The sequence below is a fragment of the Eublepharis macularius genome, chromosome 9 (assembly GCF_028583425.1).
Source record: "Eublepharis macularius isolate TG4126 chromosome 9, MPM_Emac_v1.0, whole genome shotgun sequence".
Taxonomy (NCBI): domain Eukaryota; kingdom Metazoa; phylum Chordata; class Lepidosauria; order Squamata; family Eublepharidae; genus Eublepharis; species Eublepharis macularius.
Genome location: NC_072798.1, coordinates 2,231,591 through 2,247,655, shown reverse-complemented (window position 1 = coordinate 2,247,655; position 16,065 = coordinate 2,231,591). Strand labels below are relative to the sequence as shown.

Genomic DNA, 16,065 nt, shown 5'->3' with positions numbered 1-16,065 from the left:
GCTTGTCGTCTCTCTGTGGCGCGCCCGTCTTTAGGAGGAAAGGCAGGCTGCTGACGCCAAGCTGGCCAAGCTGAAGCTGCAGGCCAAAGCCAAGCTGGCATCGCTGAACAAGCGCATCGAGGAGCTGGCGGAGCAGAGAGCTGCCGTGCCGACGGAAGAGCCACCGCCTCCTTGCAAGGTGGGCCTGCTGTGACCCCGCTCAGCCTCTCCAGCCTTACTGCTGGGGCCCTCTTAGTTCTCCCGCTTTGGAGGCAGAGCTGTGAACGCTCTTTGCTCGTGGAGCTCAGTCTCTGCAGTGGGAAAACGGAGCTCCCAGGCCGGGATCAGTGGTGCCACTTAGAAGAGATGCGTCCACTTTCCCTCTGTTTTGCATGAATGTGTATGGATTTTTATTGTATTTTGTTCTTATTGTATTTTGTATTTTAATATGTATCCATCCTGAGCCCGCTCGCGGGGAGGGTGAAATAGAAATTTGAAATAAATAAAATAAAGTAAAATAAATAATTGAACATGCACCCCACACTAAGCCATGGTGAAGGCCAGTGAGTCCCCCCCCCACCCTGCAGAGTGTGCTAAAGCGTCCTCCCAGTTGTGGGAAGTCCTCCTTGGGCCCTTCGCTGGCTTCTGAGATTTCTCCAGGCAGCACCCACAGCTTGCAAGCTGAGCTCTTCAGCCTCAGTGACTAGGCACTTAATTTTTAAAAATGGAGTTATCGGAACATCCTTCGAAGTCCCAGAGTCTCTAGAACTGAGACTGAGAAGTGGGATAAGGGGTCAGCCATTTGGGACACTCGTATCCACCTGGGCATGTGACCGATCTGTCCATATCTGTGTGGAATCCCTGTGTTAGGCTCGCTGGGGGAAGCAGTGTTGACTCCTGAGGACCCTTATTTTCTGTGGGGGGGGGGGACAGTGACTGCTCGATCCCTGCACTTAAGATTCCCTTCTATAACGGAGTGAGCTGGCTTCCTCGGAGGCAGTAGGAGCGGGAGAGTGCAGCTGAGCCCTTGGTGTAACTGGGGTGATTGGCCATTTTTGTTTAGGCATGAGAGAACTTTATTAGATACTAAAAGAATGGTATATGATTAAATGCATATAAATTAAAACTTTATTGGGTTTATACCTTTAGATGTGCCATTGTATGATGCACGTGATATATCTTTTTGACTTATGACGTAGTTAGTTTTCACAGCTGGTTGTTTTGGTTTGGCTTTTTTCCGTGATACTTTCCTTTGTGCACATCCTCAGAGTAGCAGCAAGACAGTAGTCCATGTGTGCAGCTGTTGATGGAGTTCTCTTGCTCCGTCTCTTGCCGCCATTCTTTACAGAGTGACCAAGAGACATGTAAAAAACAGGAGGAGGAAGTGGAAGCGCTGCGAAGGAAGCTTCAGGAGCAGGAGGCAGTGACTGGGAAGCTGCAGGAACAGCTGGGGGAGGCCACTGGAAGCTTGAAAGAAGCACGGTCCCAGGTACGGAGACCTTAGTTGAAGCAGGGATGCCTGTTGGCGGCTGTCGTTAGCCTCTAGGGCAAGGGAATGGAGAACGCGTTCTCTGTACATCCTTGAAGTGCAAGAGATGTGTCCTAGCCTTGCTTTTCAGTAGATAAACTCACTGGTTTGACCTGAGACATTGTGTGCAAGATGCGCTCAGTGCAGTCCACTAGAGGGACGACAACATCCGGTGAAGGAACGGTAATAAAATCACAATGAACACAAAGTCACACGCAAACCCCTGTACAAGTCACATTGAAACACGTGGGAGCTATTATTCATTTCAGTCGGGCTTGTGCAGCAGAGGTTCCCCATGTGTTTGTATCCAAGGGTGCCATAGCAATGGAGCAATCCAGAGTGGAGCCTCCTATTGTGCCCCTGCATCAGCGTCCTTGGCATGCTGCAGACGGGAGCTGTGGGGAGAGGGCCTGATTACAGCAGCGGGATGGATTAGAGCTTTGTTTGGGAATCTCCAAGTCCCATTTTGCCTCCAACATGCCAGGTCTTTTTCTGAAAGGCTTTGTGATCTGTGTGTTGTGTCGGCAGCTGAGCTCTCTGCAAGGGGCGATCCAGGAGAAAGACTCCCTCCTCGAGGAGCAGGCCCGCCAGCACCGAGCAGAGTTGCACCAACTCGCGGCCCAGTCGACTCTGGAAGCAGAAATGCAGCAGGTGGGTTAGAGGCAGCGTTGCGCAAGGAAACTCTGCTTTTGGCGGGATGCATGGGGAGCTTTGTCCACTCTGACGGCAAAGGCCCCGAACTCCGAGGGGCTGTGGCTCTGTGCTGGAGCACATGCTTGGCACGGAGAAGGTCCCAGGCTCAGATGTATGGAGCATATAGAGGAAATCCTGTACCTAGTGGGCCCTGGGCCAGGTAATAGCCAGCATCTTGAACTGAACCCAGAAATTAATCCGTAGCCAACAGAGTAACTGCAGAATGTGTCTAAACTGCACACTCTGTTTAGCGCCCCATTTCCGCACCCTCTGGAGTTTCCAAATTGTCCTTGTGGTCAGACCTATTTAGAGTCTGTTAGCCTGGTTGCTGTGCCATAGATCCATGTGGCCAGATCAGCTGGCCTGAGGTGGGGAGTGTTGGGGCTTGCGGGAGGCCAAACTGCCCCTGCGGTGCTCTCTGGCCTGCTGTTTCTTAGCCTGGCAATCGATCTTCTCTCTGTCCCAGAACCTGAGGCTGTTGCAGCGGAAGCTGGAGGAGCAGGAGGCAGCCCTGCTGGGCCGGACTCAGGTCGTGGAGTTGCTGCAGCAGGAGCTGAACAGCCTCGAGGAGCAGAAGCAGGTACCTGGGCGGAGCCGAAAGCGGCTGGAAGCTGCCAGCTGCCCTTGGATAGAGGTGTGGGGGGGGGTCTCCCTGTCAGCCTCCCTGCCCTCCAGCACAAATCACCCCACAGAATCCAGCAAGCAGGTGGCCCAGTGTGCTGAGTCGTCTGAAGTTCGGTCACACGTTGCAGGCGAAGGCAGACCCCCGACCCCCCCCCCCCCCCGGACTGGCAGAGAATTCCTTCCCAGTCTGATTGCGCCAGTCAGTCCAGAATCTTTTGAGAGGCAGTTTCACAACCTGCAGAATCTCTTGTCCCTTATCTGCAGCGCCTCGTTTGGGTTGGCTTTCTCCGTGACAATATCTGGGGATGCAGAAAGCTTTCAAACGCAGCTCACTGGCTGAGCAGGTTACAAACTGAGCTTTCTGCCTCCAAGCCCAAGATTCTGGTGTTCCTGAAATCCCCCAGAGAGCCGGGAGGTTTTCTTCAGTATCTCATCACAGAACCTTACGGGATGATGTCTTGCTGCTTTTGGGGAGGTCGTGTCATTCCATGGCGGTGTGCCCCAAAAGAGAGTTTGTCTTGCTGTTCTTTCTCAGGTCCTCTTGGAAAAATTCCAGACCTCCGAGGCAGAGCTGGAGTCCCTGAGGAGAACCTCTGCTTCCGAGAGGCAGCAATCCCAGAGCTTTGTGGAAAAGTTGGAACTGGAGTTAGCAGAGAGGAAGCAGGCTTGCCATCTCTTACAGGAGGAGGTACAACAGCTCTCTCAGGAGCTGGCCCAAGCAAGAGCAGCAGAAGAGGCTCACGGGCGTGAGAGCAGAGACGCCGAGAAGAGACGCCTGGAGGAGCTGGGAGAGCAGAGCCAGCAAATAGCTCAGCTCCAAGGAGCAGAGCAGGACCTGCATTCCCGCTACGATGCCCTCCTCGCGGAGAACAGCCGGCTGTGGCAGGATGTGAAGCCACCCCTGGAGTGCTCTGCCAATCAAGTTTCCAGCCCGCAAGGTTAGGAGACAGGACTTTGGGGGGGGGTCTGCTGGGTCTCTTGATTTAACGGTACCTTCTGCAGTCAGGAAATAACTAGTTCTGCTGCTAGGAGGGAACCCTGCAGTTTGTACCTTAATTTGTCTGGCTGGAATGCTGAGTGTTATTTATGTCACTTGTGGCTTTGATGGGCAATGCTTTTGATGTATTTGTTATGCACATTTGGCTGCCGTGGAATCAGGACCGACCCTAGTACCTGTCTGGGTGGGAGGCAGAGGGCCACTGCCTGAAGACCATTTATCCCGATCACTGGGGCTGTTGGGGTGGATCCAGTGGTTCCCTTCCTACGAGTGAAGAAACTTCCACTAGAGGAAAGGACCTTTTTTAAAAAAAAGAGAGACTGGAAAATCTCTTATTCAGCCGAAGAAAGCCATAATGTCCCGTCCCTTGAGAGCTGCTGTCTTATGTATGTAAGAATTTAGGAAATTCCTCTGCTTCCTCTCCAGGGAGCCTTCCCCAGGCAGCTTGTCTCCATGTTTCCAGACACATTTGTTTTCCAGCTCTGAGCACGGGGGACCTGAGTTCTAAAGCTAAGGCTGTTAGCAAGCCCAGCTTCAGGCTGGAGAGCCAGCTGCTCACACAGAACGCGTGGAGTCACACAGTTCTGTCTCTGTCTTCTCTTGGCACCGGGGCGGAGGGTGAGCGTCTGTCCTCGGCAGGGGCGTTGAGGGGGGCGAGGCTGATGGTCCGTTTCTGTGTCTTAGGGGAGCTTCCTGAAGGGTGCCCGGAGCAGGGCTGTTCCCAGGCCCCACCTGAAACACTCGCAGCCCACACACTGGAACTGGTCTCAGCGCCGGATAAGGTACTTGCTGCCTGGAAAGCCTCCTGCCTTCGGATCCTTCTCCCATCCCGTGCTGGCAGAGTTATATTTTTGTAGGGGGTGGCCGTGTCGGCCTGCAGTCGGAGAGTAAGATCCAAAGGTCCCAAGGGACCTTTGGACCCACATCTTGCGCTTACATTTTTTAGCACAGAGACTTCATCTCTTTGAGTGTCCTCTGGCTAGCCCCAAAAGGGGAGATGGCAAGGGAAGGCGCAGCTGCTTCTGCTTTTACGTAGAAGCCACGTAGAGATCTTCCGGCCATGCAAATGGTGTGGGAATAAGACCCTGCTCTTTCTCCTCCCCCCAGTGTCTCTGCCCGTGGTGGAAAGTGTCCACTGAGACTACGCTGAACGGAGCTGAGATCTCTGGGGACTCCCCATAGGGCTTCACTGGACATGGGCCCCCTTCAGTGGGAAACCACGTTCAGGCTTCTGGGGAGGGGCCTTGGCTCAGTGGCAGAGCATCTGCGTTGCATGCAGAACGCCCTTGGTTCCGTCCCTGGCATCTCTAATTAAAAAGGCCAGGAAGTTAGTGATGGGGACGAGCTTCACGTGTAGCGTCTCCTTGCCTGTCAGAACAGAGGAGTCTGACTGTGGCAGACTAGTTGGCTGACTCAGTGTAAGGCCACATCATGCGTTAGATACAGGCGCACATAAGCAACGCGCCGACTTCTGCAGCACTCCATCAGAAGAACACTGTCACGGCGAAAACTGTGCGACAGCTAAAAAGGCCGTGAAGGCTTTGTTAAAGTTGCAGTAGACAGAGTTGTGGACTGGTCTGTTGCCGTTCAGATGGCGACACGTGGCCCGGGGCCTTACAGAGGACTTTCACCTGACATGCTCCCTTTCTGTTCCCTGCCACTCACTGAACAGGACGAAATATCTCTGCTGAGAAAGGAAAGTCAACTGGAAAGTGAGCAGCTGAAGACTGTGGTGAAGAAGCTGGAAGCTGAAAACGGTACCTGCTGTTCCTTTGGGCCTCTCTCTCCACCTCCAAACCCCTGCTTTTATCTATCCCCTTCCCCCCTTCCCCCACACCCCTCTCCCATACTCAGGTTCCTTCCGATTCTGATTGGGCTTTGGTGTTTTGGTGCAGCTTCAGACTCCGGTTCTACTCAGGTTTCGTGAGAGTGCACCTTGCAATCTGTGTTTTAGTGCAGCCATTTTGGCTTTAGAATGAGGGCGTAGCAGATCGGCATAAAGAAACTGAGTAAGGGAAATGGTGGAGTTCTACCTTTACATGGCTGGAATTGGGGTTGCCAAATCTTGACCGGTTCCTAGTCCTTAAGCAGCAGGGAGCAGTTGCCTTTCTGTGGTGGTGATGCAGAACAACCTGGTCAAGGGTACCTCTGCTTTGGTTTCTCCCCCCGGTCCAAGCACGAGGGGCTTTTGGTGGGCTCCAGCTCGTGTGTCCGCGCACACCTCCACAAGCCGCGGGGGTTAGAAACGGGTTCAGTGGGCTCCACTTTTAAGGCAGCCCCCAAGGAGAAGGGGCTTTCCTGCCTCACCGTCTGCTGTAGCCTGCTGAGGCCCCCCCCCCCCGATGACGTTTCGCTCCAGCGGGCATCAGATCCTCAGGAACAGCGCAGGGGGGGGCGGGGGGGATCTGTAACTGAAAGGGGAAATAGGTAGCAGCTGGGGGGGGGGCTTCAAAAAATGTAAGTGCCCTTAAGTCTTTGGGGGTGGCTTCAGGTGGGTGGGCGGCCTCTTTGGTCTGCAGTAGAAGAGCAGTGGAGGAGCCCAGCAGCCCCTTACAGGCCAGCAGGACTTCCAGGGCAGAAGCATTCAAGGGTCAAGGTTCGGACCTGAGGAAGGGAGCTCTGACTGTTGAGAGCTTCTGCTCTGGAAATCCTGCGGGTCCTTGAGGTGCCGCTGGGCTTGGACGTGGCTCTTTAAGTATCTGGAACTGTGTGGTTGAGTGCAGGTGACTCTTTTTAAAAAAGCAAGCTCCCAGGAATCCAGCTCCTGGGCCAGTGGCTTGGATTAGATGCCCAGTCCCCTCTCTGTGTTTCAGGAGTGCTGGCGGAGAGGGGGGCTGTGTGGAGAGGACTGAACTGTCCAAAGTGAAACGAACAGAATATTCACTGCCTGAAGGCAGACTCGTTCCATGCCAGCTTAAGGCCAGCCATCAAAAGCCACCCCTCAGGCGATCTGATCCTCATGTGGTTGCAGGAGCAGTACTCCAGCCTTAGCCTTCGAGTTTCCAGAGTCAGATGGTCCCACAGGCACCGAGAATCTGCTTGGGCCTGTGCTTGTCCTTGGCAGAGGCCCTGATCCTCCCTAGCAAGGGGAGCCAGTCTCTTGAAGCCGGGGTGGGCCTGAGAGGGACACGCCTCGAGTGGGGGTCCTCCTGCTTTCGAGGTCTCCCCATTGGATCCTGGCTCTTCCTGCTTCCAATGGCAGTCTCCTGTGGTTTCCAGCTTTCCTGCCTTTACGTCTGAGTAAATGAGCAGCGCCAGGGAGCCACTGGAGACTGTTGCCTGCTGGGAGCAGAGCCCCCCCCCCCCGCCGCCGTGTCCCTCCCTTCTCCTCTGCCATCCTTAACGTCTCTCGGCCTTCGAGCTGCTTAACATTTTTGGAAAACATTGGCTTACCAGGTGATGCTGCAGTTCGGTGGGCCCAGGCTCCCCAGAAACGCTTGAAGAGGTTGAGGGCTACCTGCAAAGTCCCCAAGGGCTGGATGCGACCCCCGGGCCATCATTTGCCCACCTGCTCTCTAAAGCAGCGTTTCTCAACCTGTGGGTCCCTGGATTTTGCAGTTTTACTGATTTCTGTTCGCTCTGTCTTTTAACTGGGCCGCCATACCCTCTGAGCCACCAAGTAGATTTGGACTCGGTTGGCCACCATACCACTGGTCTAAAGCATGCAGGGCCTGAACAGTTTTGCTTGGCTAGAAGATCCCAAGCGAATGGATTCTGCCTGCATGGGCTTGCAGAAAGCAGCCCCGTGGCGGTCTTGCTGGCAGGCCTGCGTAAAATCCAGCCTCCCCGTGTATTACAGCCCGCCCCGTGACACACCACTGTGTGCCCTCTTTTCGGTTCTCCAGAACTCTCCTTCAGGCCGGGTGTTGATGGACGCAGTGTGAAACCTTGGTGTCGTCTGAGTTATGCTTAGAGGTACTGCAGGCAGCTCTGGTCTGGTGCTGAAATCCAGGGACGCCCAGCTTGTCATGAACAGGAGGCCATACCATGGCTGCTTTCCCCAGGCAGCCTGGGTAGCAGGCATTGCTTTGGTCTCTCTGCCAGCGAGAACGTCCTCGGGTTCCTCGCCTTTGGAACTTCACAGCCTCGGTCGGGGCTGTCCCATGCACAGGCCCTGGGAGCCTTTTCCTCGGCCGCCTCTCTTCAGGGTGCCTCCTTTGTCGCAAGCCAGGTGCTTTTGCTGACTCGTGGGTGATAAGAATAGTCTTGCTGCAGGTTGGTGTCCCGCTGACTCGTCTCCGACAGGGCAGCCGGCAGCTTTCCTGGCTGGAGCCCGTGGCCTGGCCTGGCCTCACCTGACCCAACACTTCCTGCACAGCCTTAGCAAGGGGCTCCTTCACCTTGCGTTTCTCCTGTCTTTCCAGAGTCCCTCCGTGCCAAACTTGCCTCGTTGGAAAACAGGCTGGAATTCGCAGCAAGTGCCCAGGAGTCAAGCCAGGTAAGCTCCCAGCAATGAGGAGGACTGGAGCCTGCTGGAGAAAAGGGCTTAGCCTCAAAACAGCTTCTTCTAAGCTGCTCTCCTGGCCATGTCCAGAAATCCTCTTTGCTGTGCTGTTATTAGGAAGCTTAATGTGTGGGGGGGAGAGAGGGAGAAACGCCTCCGAGTGCCGCTTGGTGCCCGGCTGCTTTGCAGGCTTGGGGAGTTCTGCTCTCGCTTCCTCTGAGGCGCTCCTTCTGCTCTTACAGGCCTGCTTCAACTGGGTGGGAGTTGTTGCTGCAGTTGGGAGAGTCTCTGGGCTTGCATGGGGCCACACTTAGCAGAACTGGGAGAAAGATGTGAGTGGCAAAAGACCTGAAAGTTTTGCAAGCAAAGTGCAGGTGGTATTTGTGACTCAATGGAAACTACCGCTAAGGCTACGCTGTAGTTGTATGCGAGGGCTAGGAATTCGCTGTAAAAAGACACACTCACACACAAAAAGCTGAGGTGAGAAACCTTCTGTGTGCAACTAGATTGCTATTCAATAACCAGCACTGGCTGCTGTGCTGTTAAAGTCCTCTGCTATTCCCGTTCTCTTTTCTTAAAGGTCGGCTGTGCTGATGCAGGCAGGGAAGTGCCCCCTCTGCTGGTTTCGGGGGTCTCATCCACCTTTGGTGATGGCTCTTCAGGGCCTGGGGGTAAGGTGCACTTTGCAGTTGGGCTGGGGAGGCGGGACAGACCCAGGAGGAGGGGGTGCTCTGAAGACCGACGGGGGACTCTGATGCCAGTAGTGGTGGCCATCTCCCTGGGGAGGAGGACTGAAAAAAGAAAGACGGGGGTTGAGCAGAGGGGAATGGGGCTGGACTGCCTGTCCTTCTTCGCCTTGTTTCTCCCTCCCTCTGTGCCCCCTTGTGTTCTGTAGAGGGGGTGTGTGTGTGTCAGGGCTTGCCAGGTATCTCCCCAAACACTTCACTGCACCACTCAAGTGTGTGAGTTAAAGATGTTTTATTAAGGGTTAATACCAGTATCAAGCTACTATGACAGTGGGATTGGCTGGAATGCCTAAAGGTGATAAGAGTACAGTCAGTTACAGGGTGATGTCCCCACCCCAGTGGGAAAAGCAGTCAGGAGTTTTGGCCCGCAAGGCCTGAGAAGAAGGGAGGGGGGAAGAAAGGAGCTCCGCTCAGTCTCTGCCTTGAAGTCAAGGTCGAGTTCCCAAGCTCGGCAGGAACTCCGAAGCAAAGTGCCTCTCCCTGCCGGATAAGCGGTTAGCAACAGTGCAGCAGATACCAGGCTCCACTCTGCATGTCCTCAGAGACCTGCTACTATAGCAAGACACAATTGGATACACTGGATGCATCCCTTAAAGTTCTTCGGGAACCAAGAGTCCAGAATCTCGCTCCCTGTTCGATGGCAGACATGCTGGGGCTTATCTGACAGGGGGCTTGGTATCCTGAGGAGGGCAGGCGAGAGGTCCGGAGGCCCCCCCTACCGTGGCGTTGCTCCCAGGTAGCTCTCCTTATTGTTTTGATAGCCGAGGCTGGTGGAGGGGGTGGCACATCTCTCTCCCAGCCTCTGTCCTTTGGCAGAGAAGGAAGAAGGCTGAGAAAGGGGGTCCCACCCCCACCCCCCAGTCGCTGGCAGGGCAGCAAACATAAACTTGGAAGTTTGGGTAATGATCTTGAAATTTGAAATAAATAAATAAATAAATAAAATCTTAGAGTTCAACAAAATTAACGGGAGGCAAATTCAGAGTTGGATCTAATGAACCGCAGTCTCTTCCCCTTCTCCATACAGTTGCCTGAGCAAGATAAATGCTGTTTCCTGAGTCAGCAGACCCTCACATGCAGAGAGGGATGCAGCATGTGTGTGGGGGGGGCGGGGGGGAGTGTAGTAAGAAGGGGGAATCAGCAGACCCCCCCCATCGCGTGCAGTGTGCTGCTGCAGTAAAGGCAAAGGGGGGCTGTTTCTGCTGATTTTTTTCAGTCTCTCTCCCTGTGCTGTACCTGCTGTTTCCGAAAGCTACCTGGGCCTCAAGCTTTTCAGGCTACGAGATCAAGGGGGAAAGATCCTCTCTGTTCATGGTTCAGTGGACAATCCCGGGATCCAGAAAACACCTGAGCAGCAGAATGATTGAAGGGGAAGGGGCCAGGGAGGGCTCGGTGTTAATCCAGGGGTGGGGTGGGCAGGTGATTTGCCCTCAGCCCTTACCAGAAGGTTTGACTCCCCTGTGTCTTTTTGGCTAGACTCACTGGATGCGATTGGAAGCATCAGAGCAGAAAGCCTGGATTCGCCTGATGTGCCCACCGTCCTGACCCAGGTGAGCTCCTCCCTTTTCCTGGGCTCTGCTTCCCTGCACATTTCAAGTGTGTGCGTAGACCGAGGCTTTACTGCAGCCCTGTGGGGTAGTCCCTTGCTGTGTCCCCAGATTGGAGGCGGGGAGGTGGGGGTGTTTCTGGGATCAGAGAGGATGCTTCTAGCTCATCCCACTCTTCCATTTCCTTGATGCAGCCCAGCTCAGGAGGAAGTGTCGAAGAGCCGCCTGTTAACGCCAGTGGCCATCCCGACGTCCTGCAGTCCCTCTCTGCAAAGAAACGGAAGGAATTGTCTGTCTTGCTGCTGGAGCTGCAGGAGGCTCAGGAAGAGATGACCTTTTTGAAGGGGCAGCTGCAGGACTCCGGCAGTCCAGCCCTTGAAGAGGATGCTCAGCCGAGAGGGAAACCACCGGCCAGTGGGGTCGAGGAGGGGGAAAGAGGAGAGGCGGGCCTGGTCCAGAGCGATTCAAGTAGCAGTTCGTTAGTCACTGTGGAGATTCAGGAAGAGGCGCCTCCCCTGCTTGGGATGCCATCGGAGCAAGGGGACATGCGGGCAGAGGGTAGCGGGCCTCCTCCAGCGCCTGCCTGGGACTCTGTGCTTCAGCCACAGGAACTGGGAAAGGCGCCCCTGGGAACAGCAGAGCTCCACAGCAGCTGGCAGGAAGTAGAGGAATGCCACGAGGAGGCCTTGGGCCAGAAGGCGGCAGAAGTCGAGAGGCTGCAGCAGCAGTTGGAGGACTCCCGCGTCACCTTGTGCACTCTGACTGCCGAAAGAGACCAGCTGCTGTCCCAGCTGAAGGAGCTGTGCTCCCTGGCTGAACTGAAGGAGCAGGTGAGGCAACTGGAGGGCGACCTCGCCGATTCGGAGAAACAGCGGCTCTCCGACTACGAAAGCGGGATCTCCCAGCTTGGCCTGCTGAAGGAGCAGATCCAGAGCCTGAAGAATGAGGCCAAATCCAAGGAAGTGAAGATCGAGGCCTTGCAGAGGGACCTTGACGAAGCTCAGCACCGCCTCGCGGAGCAGGACCTGCTTGCGAGGAGCCTGGGGAGCCAGCTGCAGAGGGAAGAAGAGGCAGGGCGGGCGTTGGCGGGGCGCCTGCAGGAGAGCACCGCAGAGGTCGAGCAGCTCTCCCAGAGCATCGTCTCGAAGGGCATGGAGGTCGGCAGGCTGGAGAAGCTGATCGCGGAAAGGTCTGCCCAGGTGGAGAGGCTTCAGCAAGACGGGGTGGAGCGGGAGCAGCAGCTGGCGGAAGTCAGCGTCAGCATGTCTGACCGGATGGTTCAACTGAACGAGGAGAAGTTTGTGCTGGGGAAGGAACTGAAGGGCCTCCGAGAGCAGCTGAGCCAATTTCAGCAGGGAAAGGAGACGAGAGACCTGGGCGTGGGCACCGACGGGGAACCTGGGCAGTGGGCCGAAGGGGTGTCCTCGGCCAGCGAGGAGTTGGAGGCCCTGAGGAAGGAAAACGAGCACGTGAGGAAGAAGCTGCAGGCAGCCCTCGTCAGCAGGAAGGAGCTCCTGAGCAAGATCCACAAGATGGAGAGCGGAGGACAACCGGGGGAATTGGGGGCGAAAGCCCCGGAGATGAAGGAGAGTGCGGGAGCAGGAGAACCCTCTGAAGTCAGCACGGATGCCAGCGTGGAGGAGAGTCCCGACAGCCAAGGGCCGGCCGCCTCTCTGAGCCAGCTGCTTCCTGCCAAGGAGGCAGAGTTGCAAATCATATCCAGGGAAAAGGGATCTGCAGTGGCCGGGTTGCAAGCAGTGGTTGAGGAGCTGCAGCAGGGCCTGCAGGAGAAGGACCTCCTGATCAGCGCCCTGAGAGCCGAGGCTGAGGACCACAAGAAGCAGGCCCTGGAGGTGTCTGCTGCTCTTGCACACGTGAAGAGTTGCGCCACTGCCCCAGGCCAGGAGGAACAGGAGAGAATCGCGCTGGAAGAGGGGAAGACCTGCGCTCTGGAGCAGGAGAAGGCGCAGCTGCAGAGGAAGCTACAGGAAATGCTCGCTTCTCGCAAGAACACCCTAAAGAAAGCACAGGAGAAGGACCGCCACCACCGAGAGCAGCTCAGGCAGCAGAAGGAGGAGTACGGCCTCCTCCAGGAGCAGTTTGAGGAGCAAAGCAGGGAGAAGGAGCGCGTCCACAAACAGCTGCAGCTGCTGCAAGCTCAGATGGAGGCCCTGGAGAGCCCCTCTTTCCCTACGCCTGACGCAGGAGCTCTTCCAGAAGGAGCCCCGCGTCTGCCGGCATCTGTGCAGGAAGCAGGCTGGGAGGTCCCCGGAGGCTCCGAAATGGGAAACTTCCTAGCCAGCAGCAGCTGCCCAGCAGCGGGAGACTTGGCTGTCGAACAGCTCGAGACTGAGCTTGGGAAGCTTCAAGGGGAGAAAGGGGAGATGGAGGCCCAGCTCCACCGCCTGAGAGGAGAGCTCCGAAGCAAGTCGGAGGAGGCTGGGCAGCTCCAGGAGCAGTCAGGGCAACTGCTGGCCGAGATGGAGGCAGTAAAGATGGCTTCCCACCAGGCAGAAGCCAACGTGATGAGCCTTCGGGCAGAGCTGGAGGAGAGCCGAGCAGAGCTTGGCAGGCTGGAGAGTCTGAGGGTCCGTCAGTTGAGTCGGGAAGAGGAGAAGGAACGTGCAAACAAAGAAGAAATCAGGGCCCTTAAACTCCAGCTGGTGGACAAAACTGAATTGCTGCATAATCTCGAGGCACAGCTGCAGGAAAGAGCGGAGGCCGCCAAAGCCCTGCAAGGCCAGCTGGAAGTGCAGGCCAAGGAGCAGACCCAACGCCTGCAAGCCGAGCAGGCTGAAATGCAGCAGAAGTCAGCCACAGAGGAGTCGTCAAGGGCCCAGCTGCAAAGAAAATTGCAGGCTGCGCTCATCTCCAGGAAGGAGGTGCTACGAGAGAACAAGCTGCTGCAGGAGGAGTTGGCGACCACCAAAACTGCTCTGGAGAGAGAGTCTGGCCGCCTGTCAGAGGCAGAGAACCAGGCTTCTGAGCTGGAGAAGGAGAAGCAGGCGCTTTTGGAGAAGCTGGAGGCTGTCACCGAGGAACGGGGGAAACTCATTGCTGAAGTGGACAAAGCCCTAGTGGAAAACCAGAGCCTGTCTGGCTCCTGTGAGAGCCTGAAGCTGGCCCTGGAGGGGGTGACACAGGAGAAGGCGAGGCTGGGGCAGGATGTTGATGCTCTCCGGTGTTCCCAGGCCGAGGCGCTCTCCGAGTGGCAAAGGAAGCACCAGGAGCTGCAGAAAGAATACGAGACCCTCCTGCAGTCATACGAGAATGTCAGCAACGAAGCGGAGAGGATCCAGCGGGTGGTGGAAGGGGTCCGGCAGGAGAAGCAGGAGCTCTTCCTCAAGCTGAAGAGCGCAGAGGCCGAGAAGAGGGAGGGGGAGGCGCGGCTGCAGGGGGCTGAGCAAGAGATGGAGGGGATGAGGGAGAAGATGAGGAAGTTTGCCAAGTCCAAGCAGCAGAAGATCCTCGAACTGGAGGAGGAGAATGAGCGGCTGAGGGCGGAGGCGCCTCCCCTGGATGGTGGCCCAGGAGGGGCGGGAGAGCTGAGTGCCCAGCTCGGAGAAGAGCTGGAAAGGTCCAAGGAGAGCTGCCAGGCCCTTTCCAGGCAAGTGGAAGCCCTGGTGGCCGAGAAGGACTCTCTGAGTCAGGAGATCTGGGGCCTGAGGCAGAAGCTGCAGGGCAAGGTGGAGGAGGCGGGAAGAAGTGACGTTCCAGGGGATGCGGCGGCAGAGAAAGAGGCGGCCACTTCCCCCTTGGTGGCACCCTCAGAGGCAGGCGAAGGGCTGGTGGACCCAAACAAAGCTTCTGAAGCACCGGAGCTGGCTGCCGTGAGCCTTAAAACAGAGGAGGAGGAGGAAGAGGGAAAGGCCGGTGGTCCTTCATCTGATGATATAAATGGGTACCTCCAGCAAGTGGCGCAGCTCACCGAGCAGGTTGCGCAGCTGGAGGAGATGAGGAGGGTGGAAGCGGAGAAGCTGGGCCGGGCCCTGGTGGACGTGGAGGCCCTGGCCGAAGAGAGGAAATGCTTGGAGGAGCAGCTGGCGGCGAAAGCCCAGGAGCTGGGATCGTTGCAGGATAAGGCCCTCGGGCTGGAGCAGGCCCACCAACGGGCGGAAGAGCAGCTGGCCGGAATGACGAAGCTGAAGGCGGCTCTGGAAGCCGAGAAGGACGACCTGGAGGAAAGACTCATGAACCAGCTGGCCGAGCTGAACGGGAGCATCGGCAACTACCAGCAGGACGTGGCGGACCTGCGGAGCCAGACCCGGCAGCTTCTCGCGGAAGTGGAGGCTCTTCAGGGAGCGCTGAGCCGGCTGGAGGAGGAGAAGAGACACCTGCTGAGGGAGAAGGCGGAGGCGGAGGCGGAGAAGAAGGAGCACGTGGAGAAGCTCAGGAGCGCCTGGAAGGGAGGCGGGGGCAGAACGCAGGTGAAAGAGCTGCAGGAGCTGCTGAGGGAGAAGCAGCAGGAGGTGAGGCAGCTGCAGAGGGACTGCATTAAAAGCCAGGAGAAGGTCAGCAGCTTAGAGAGAACCATCAAGGCCCTGGAATTTGTCCAGAGCGAATCCCACAAGGAGCTGGAAGCCACTAAGAGGAGCTTAGCCAAGGCCGACGACGGCGCCAAGAAGGCCCAGGCCGAGCTGGGTTCCTGCCGGGTATTGCTGGATGATACCCAGAGTGAGGCCGCCCGAGTCTTAGTGGAGAGCCTCAAGGCCAAAGAGGAGCTCCAAGCAAGCAAGGAGCAGCTCAGAGCGCAGCTGAGGCTCCAGGAAGAGGAGCTGGAGCGGCGGCTGGAGCAAGAGAAGGGCCAGCACGCCAAGGAGCTCAGGAACGTGGAAGAGAGGCTGGAAGCCCGGCAGCGAGAGCAGGCCCGCTTGGAGGGGGTGGTGCGTGGTCTTCAGGAGTCCCTGGGCCAGAAGGACCAAGAAGCCAGGCAGCTGCAAGGCAGCCTGAACCACGCGCTGGCCCAGCTGGCGGCCTTCTCCCGGAGCATGTCCTCCCTGCAGGATGACCGAGACCGTGTGATCGACAAGTCCAGGCAGTGGGAGAGGAAGTTCAGTGAGGCCATCGAGAAGAAGGAGCAGGAGCTGCGTGCCAGGGAGAAAGCCTGTGCTGCTTTGGAGGAGCAGGCGAAGCAAGCGGCGGCCCAGATGGAAGCGCTGCGGAGTCATGTTGTCAGGTAAAGGGAGAGGGCGGGCGGGTGGGGCTTGGTGATGCCGCATAAGGCGCGGGGGAGCCTCGCAAGGTACCTCATGGGAAGGTGCTGGTTCCTTAATTCTTGGCATAGATCTCTGCCCCCCCTTTTTATAATCTACAGGAGCAGAACAAGATATGCAAGATAGCATAGAAGTATATCTCCCATTGTATTGTCGAAGGCTTTCACGGCCGGAGAACGATGGTTGTTGGGGGTTTTCCGGGCTGTATTGCCGTGGTCTTGGCATTGTAGTTCCTGACGTTTCGCCAGCAGCTGTGGCTGGCATCTTCAGAGGTGTAGCACCAAAAGACAGAGATCT

General features: G+C 56.7%; 1 protein-coding gene across 2 annotated transcripts in view; it reads left to right on the top strand.

Annotated features, from left to right (window-relative positions):
- The window catches only part of GOLGB1 (golgin B1), a 36,880-nt gene that overhangs the window by 6,558 nt on the left and 14,257 nt on the right, over window positions 1-16,065 (top strand). For both annotated transcript variants that reach the window (XM_054989049.1, XM_054989048.1), the window contains exons 4-14: window positions 35-178; window positions 1,328-1,468; window positions 2,036-2,158; window positions 2,667-2,780; window positions 3,360-3,762; window positions 4,506-4,603; window positions 5,494-5,578; window positions 8,186-8,259; window positions 8,846-8,936; window positions 10,485-10,558; window positions 10,750-15,731. In XM_054989049.1, coding sequence (XP_054845024.1) covers window positions 35-178; window positions 1,328-1,468; window positions 2,036-2,158; window positions 2,667-2,780; window positions 3,360-3,762; window positions 4,506-4,603; window positions 5,494-5,578; window positions 8,186-8,259; window positions 8,846-8,936; window positions 10,485-10,558; window positions 10,750-15,731 — 6,329 coding nt within the window. The remainder of the gene's footprint in view (window positions 1-34; window positions 179-1,327; window positions 1,469-2,035; window positions 2,159-2,666; window positions 2,781-3,359; window positions 3,763-4,505; window positions 4,604-5,493; window positions 5,579-8,185; window positions 8,260-8,845; window positions 8,937-10,484; window positions 10,559-10,749; window positions 15,732-16,065) is intronic.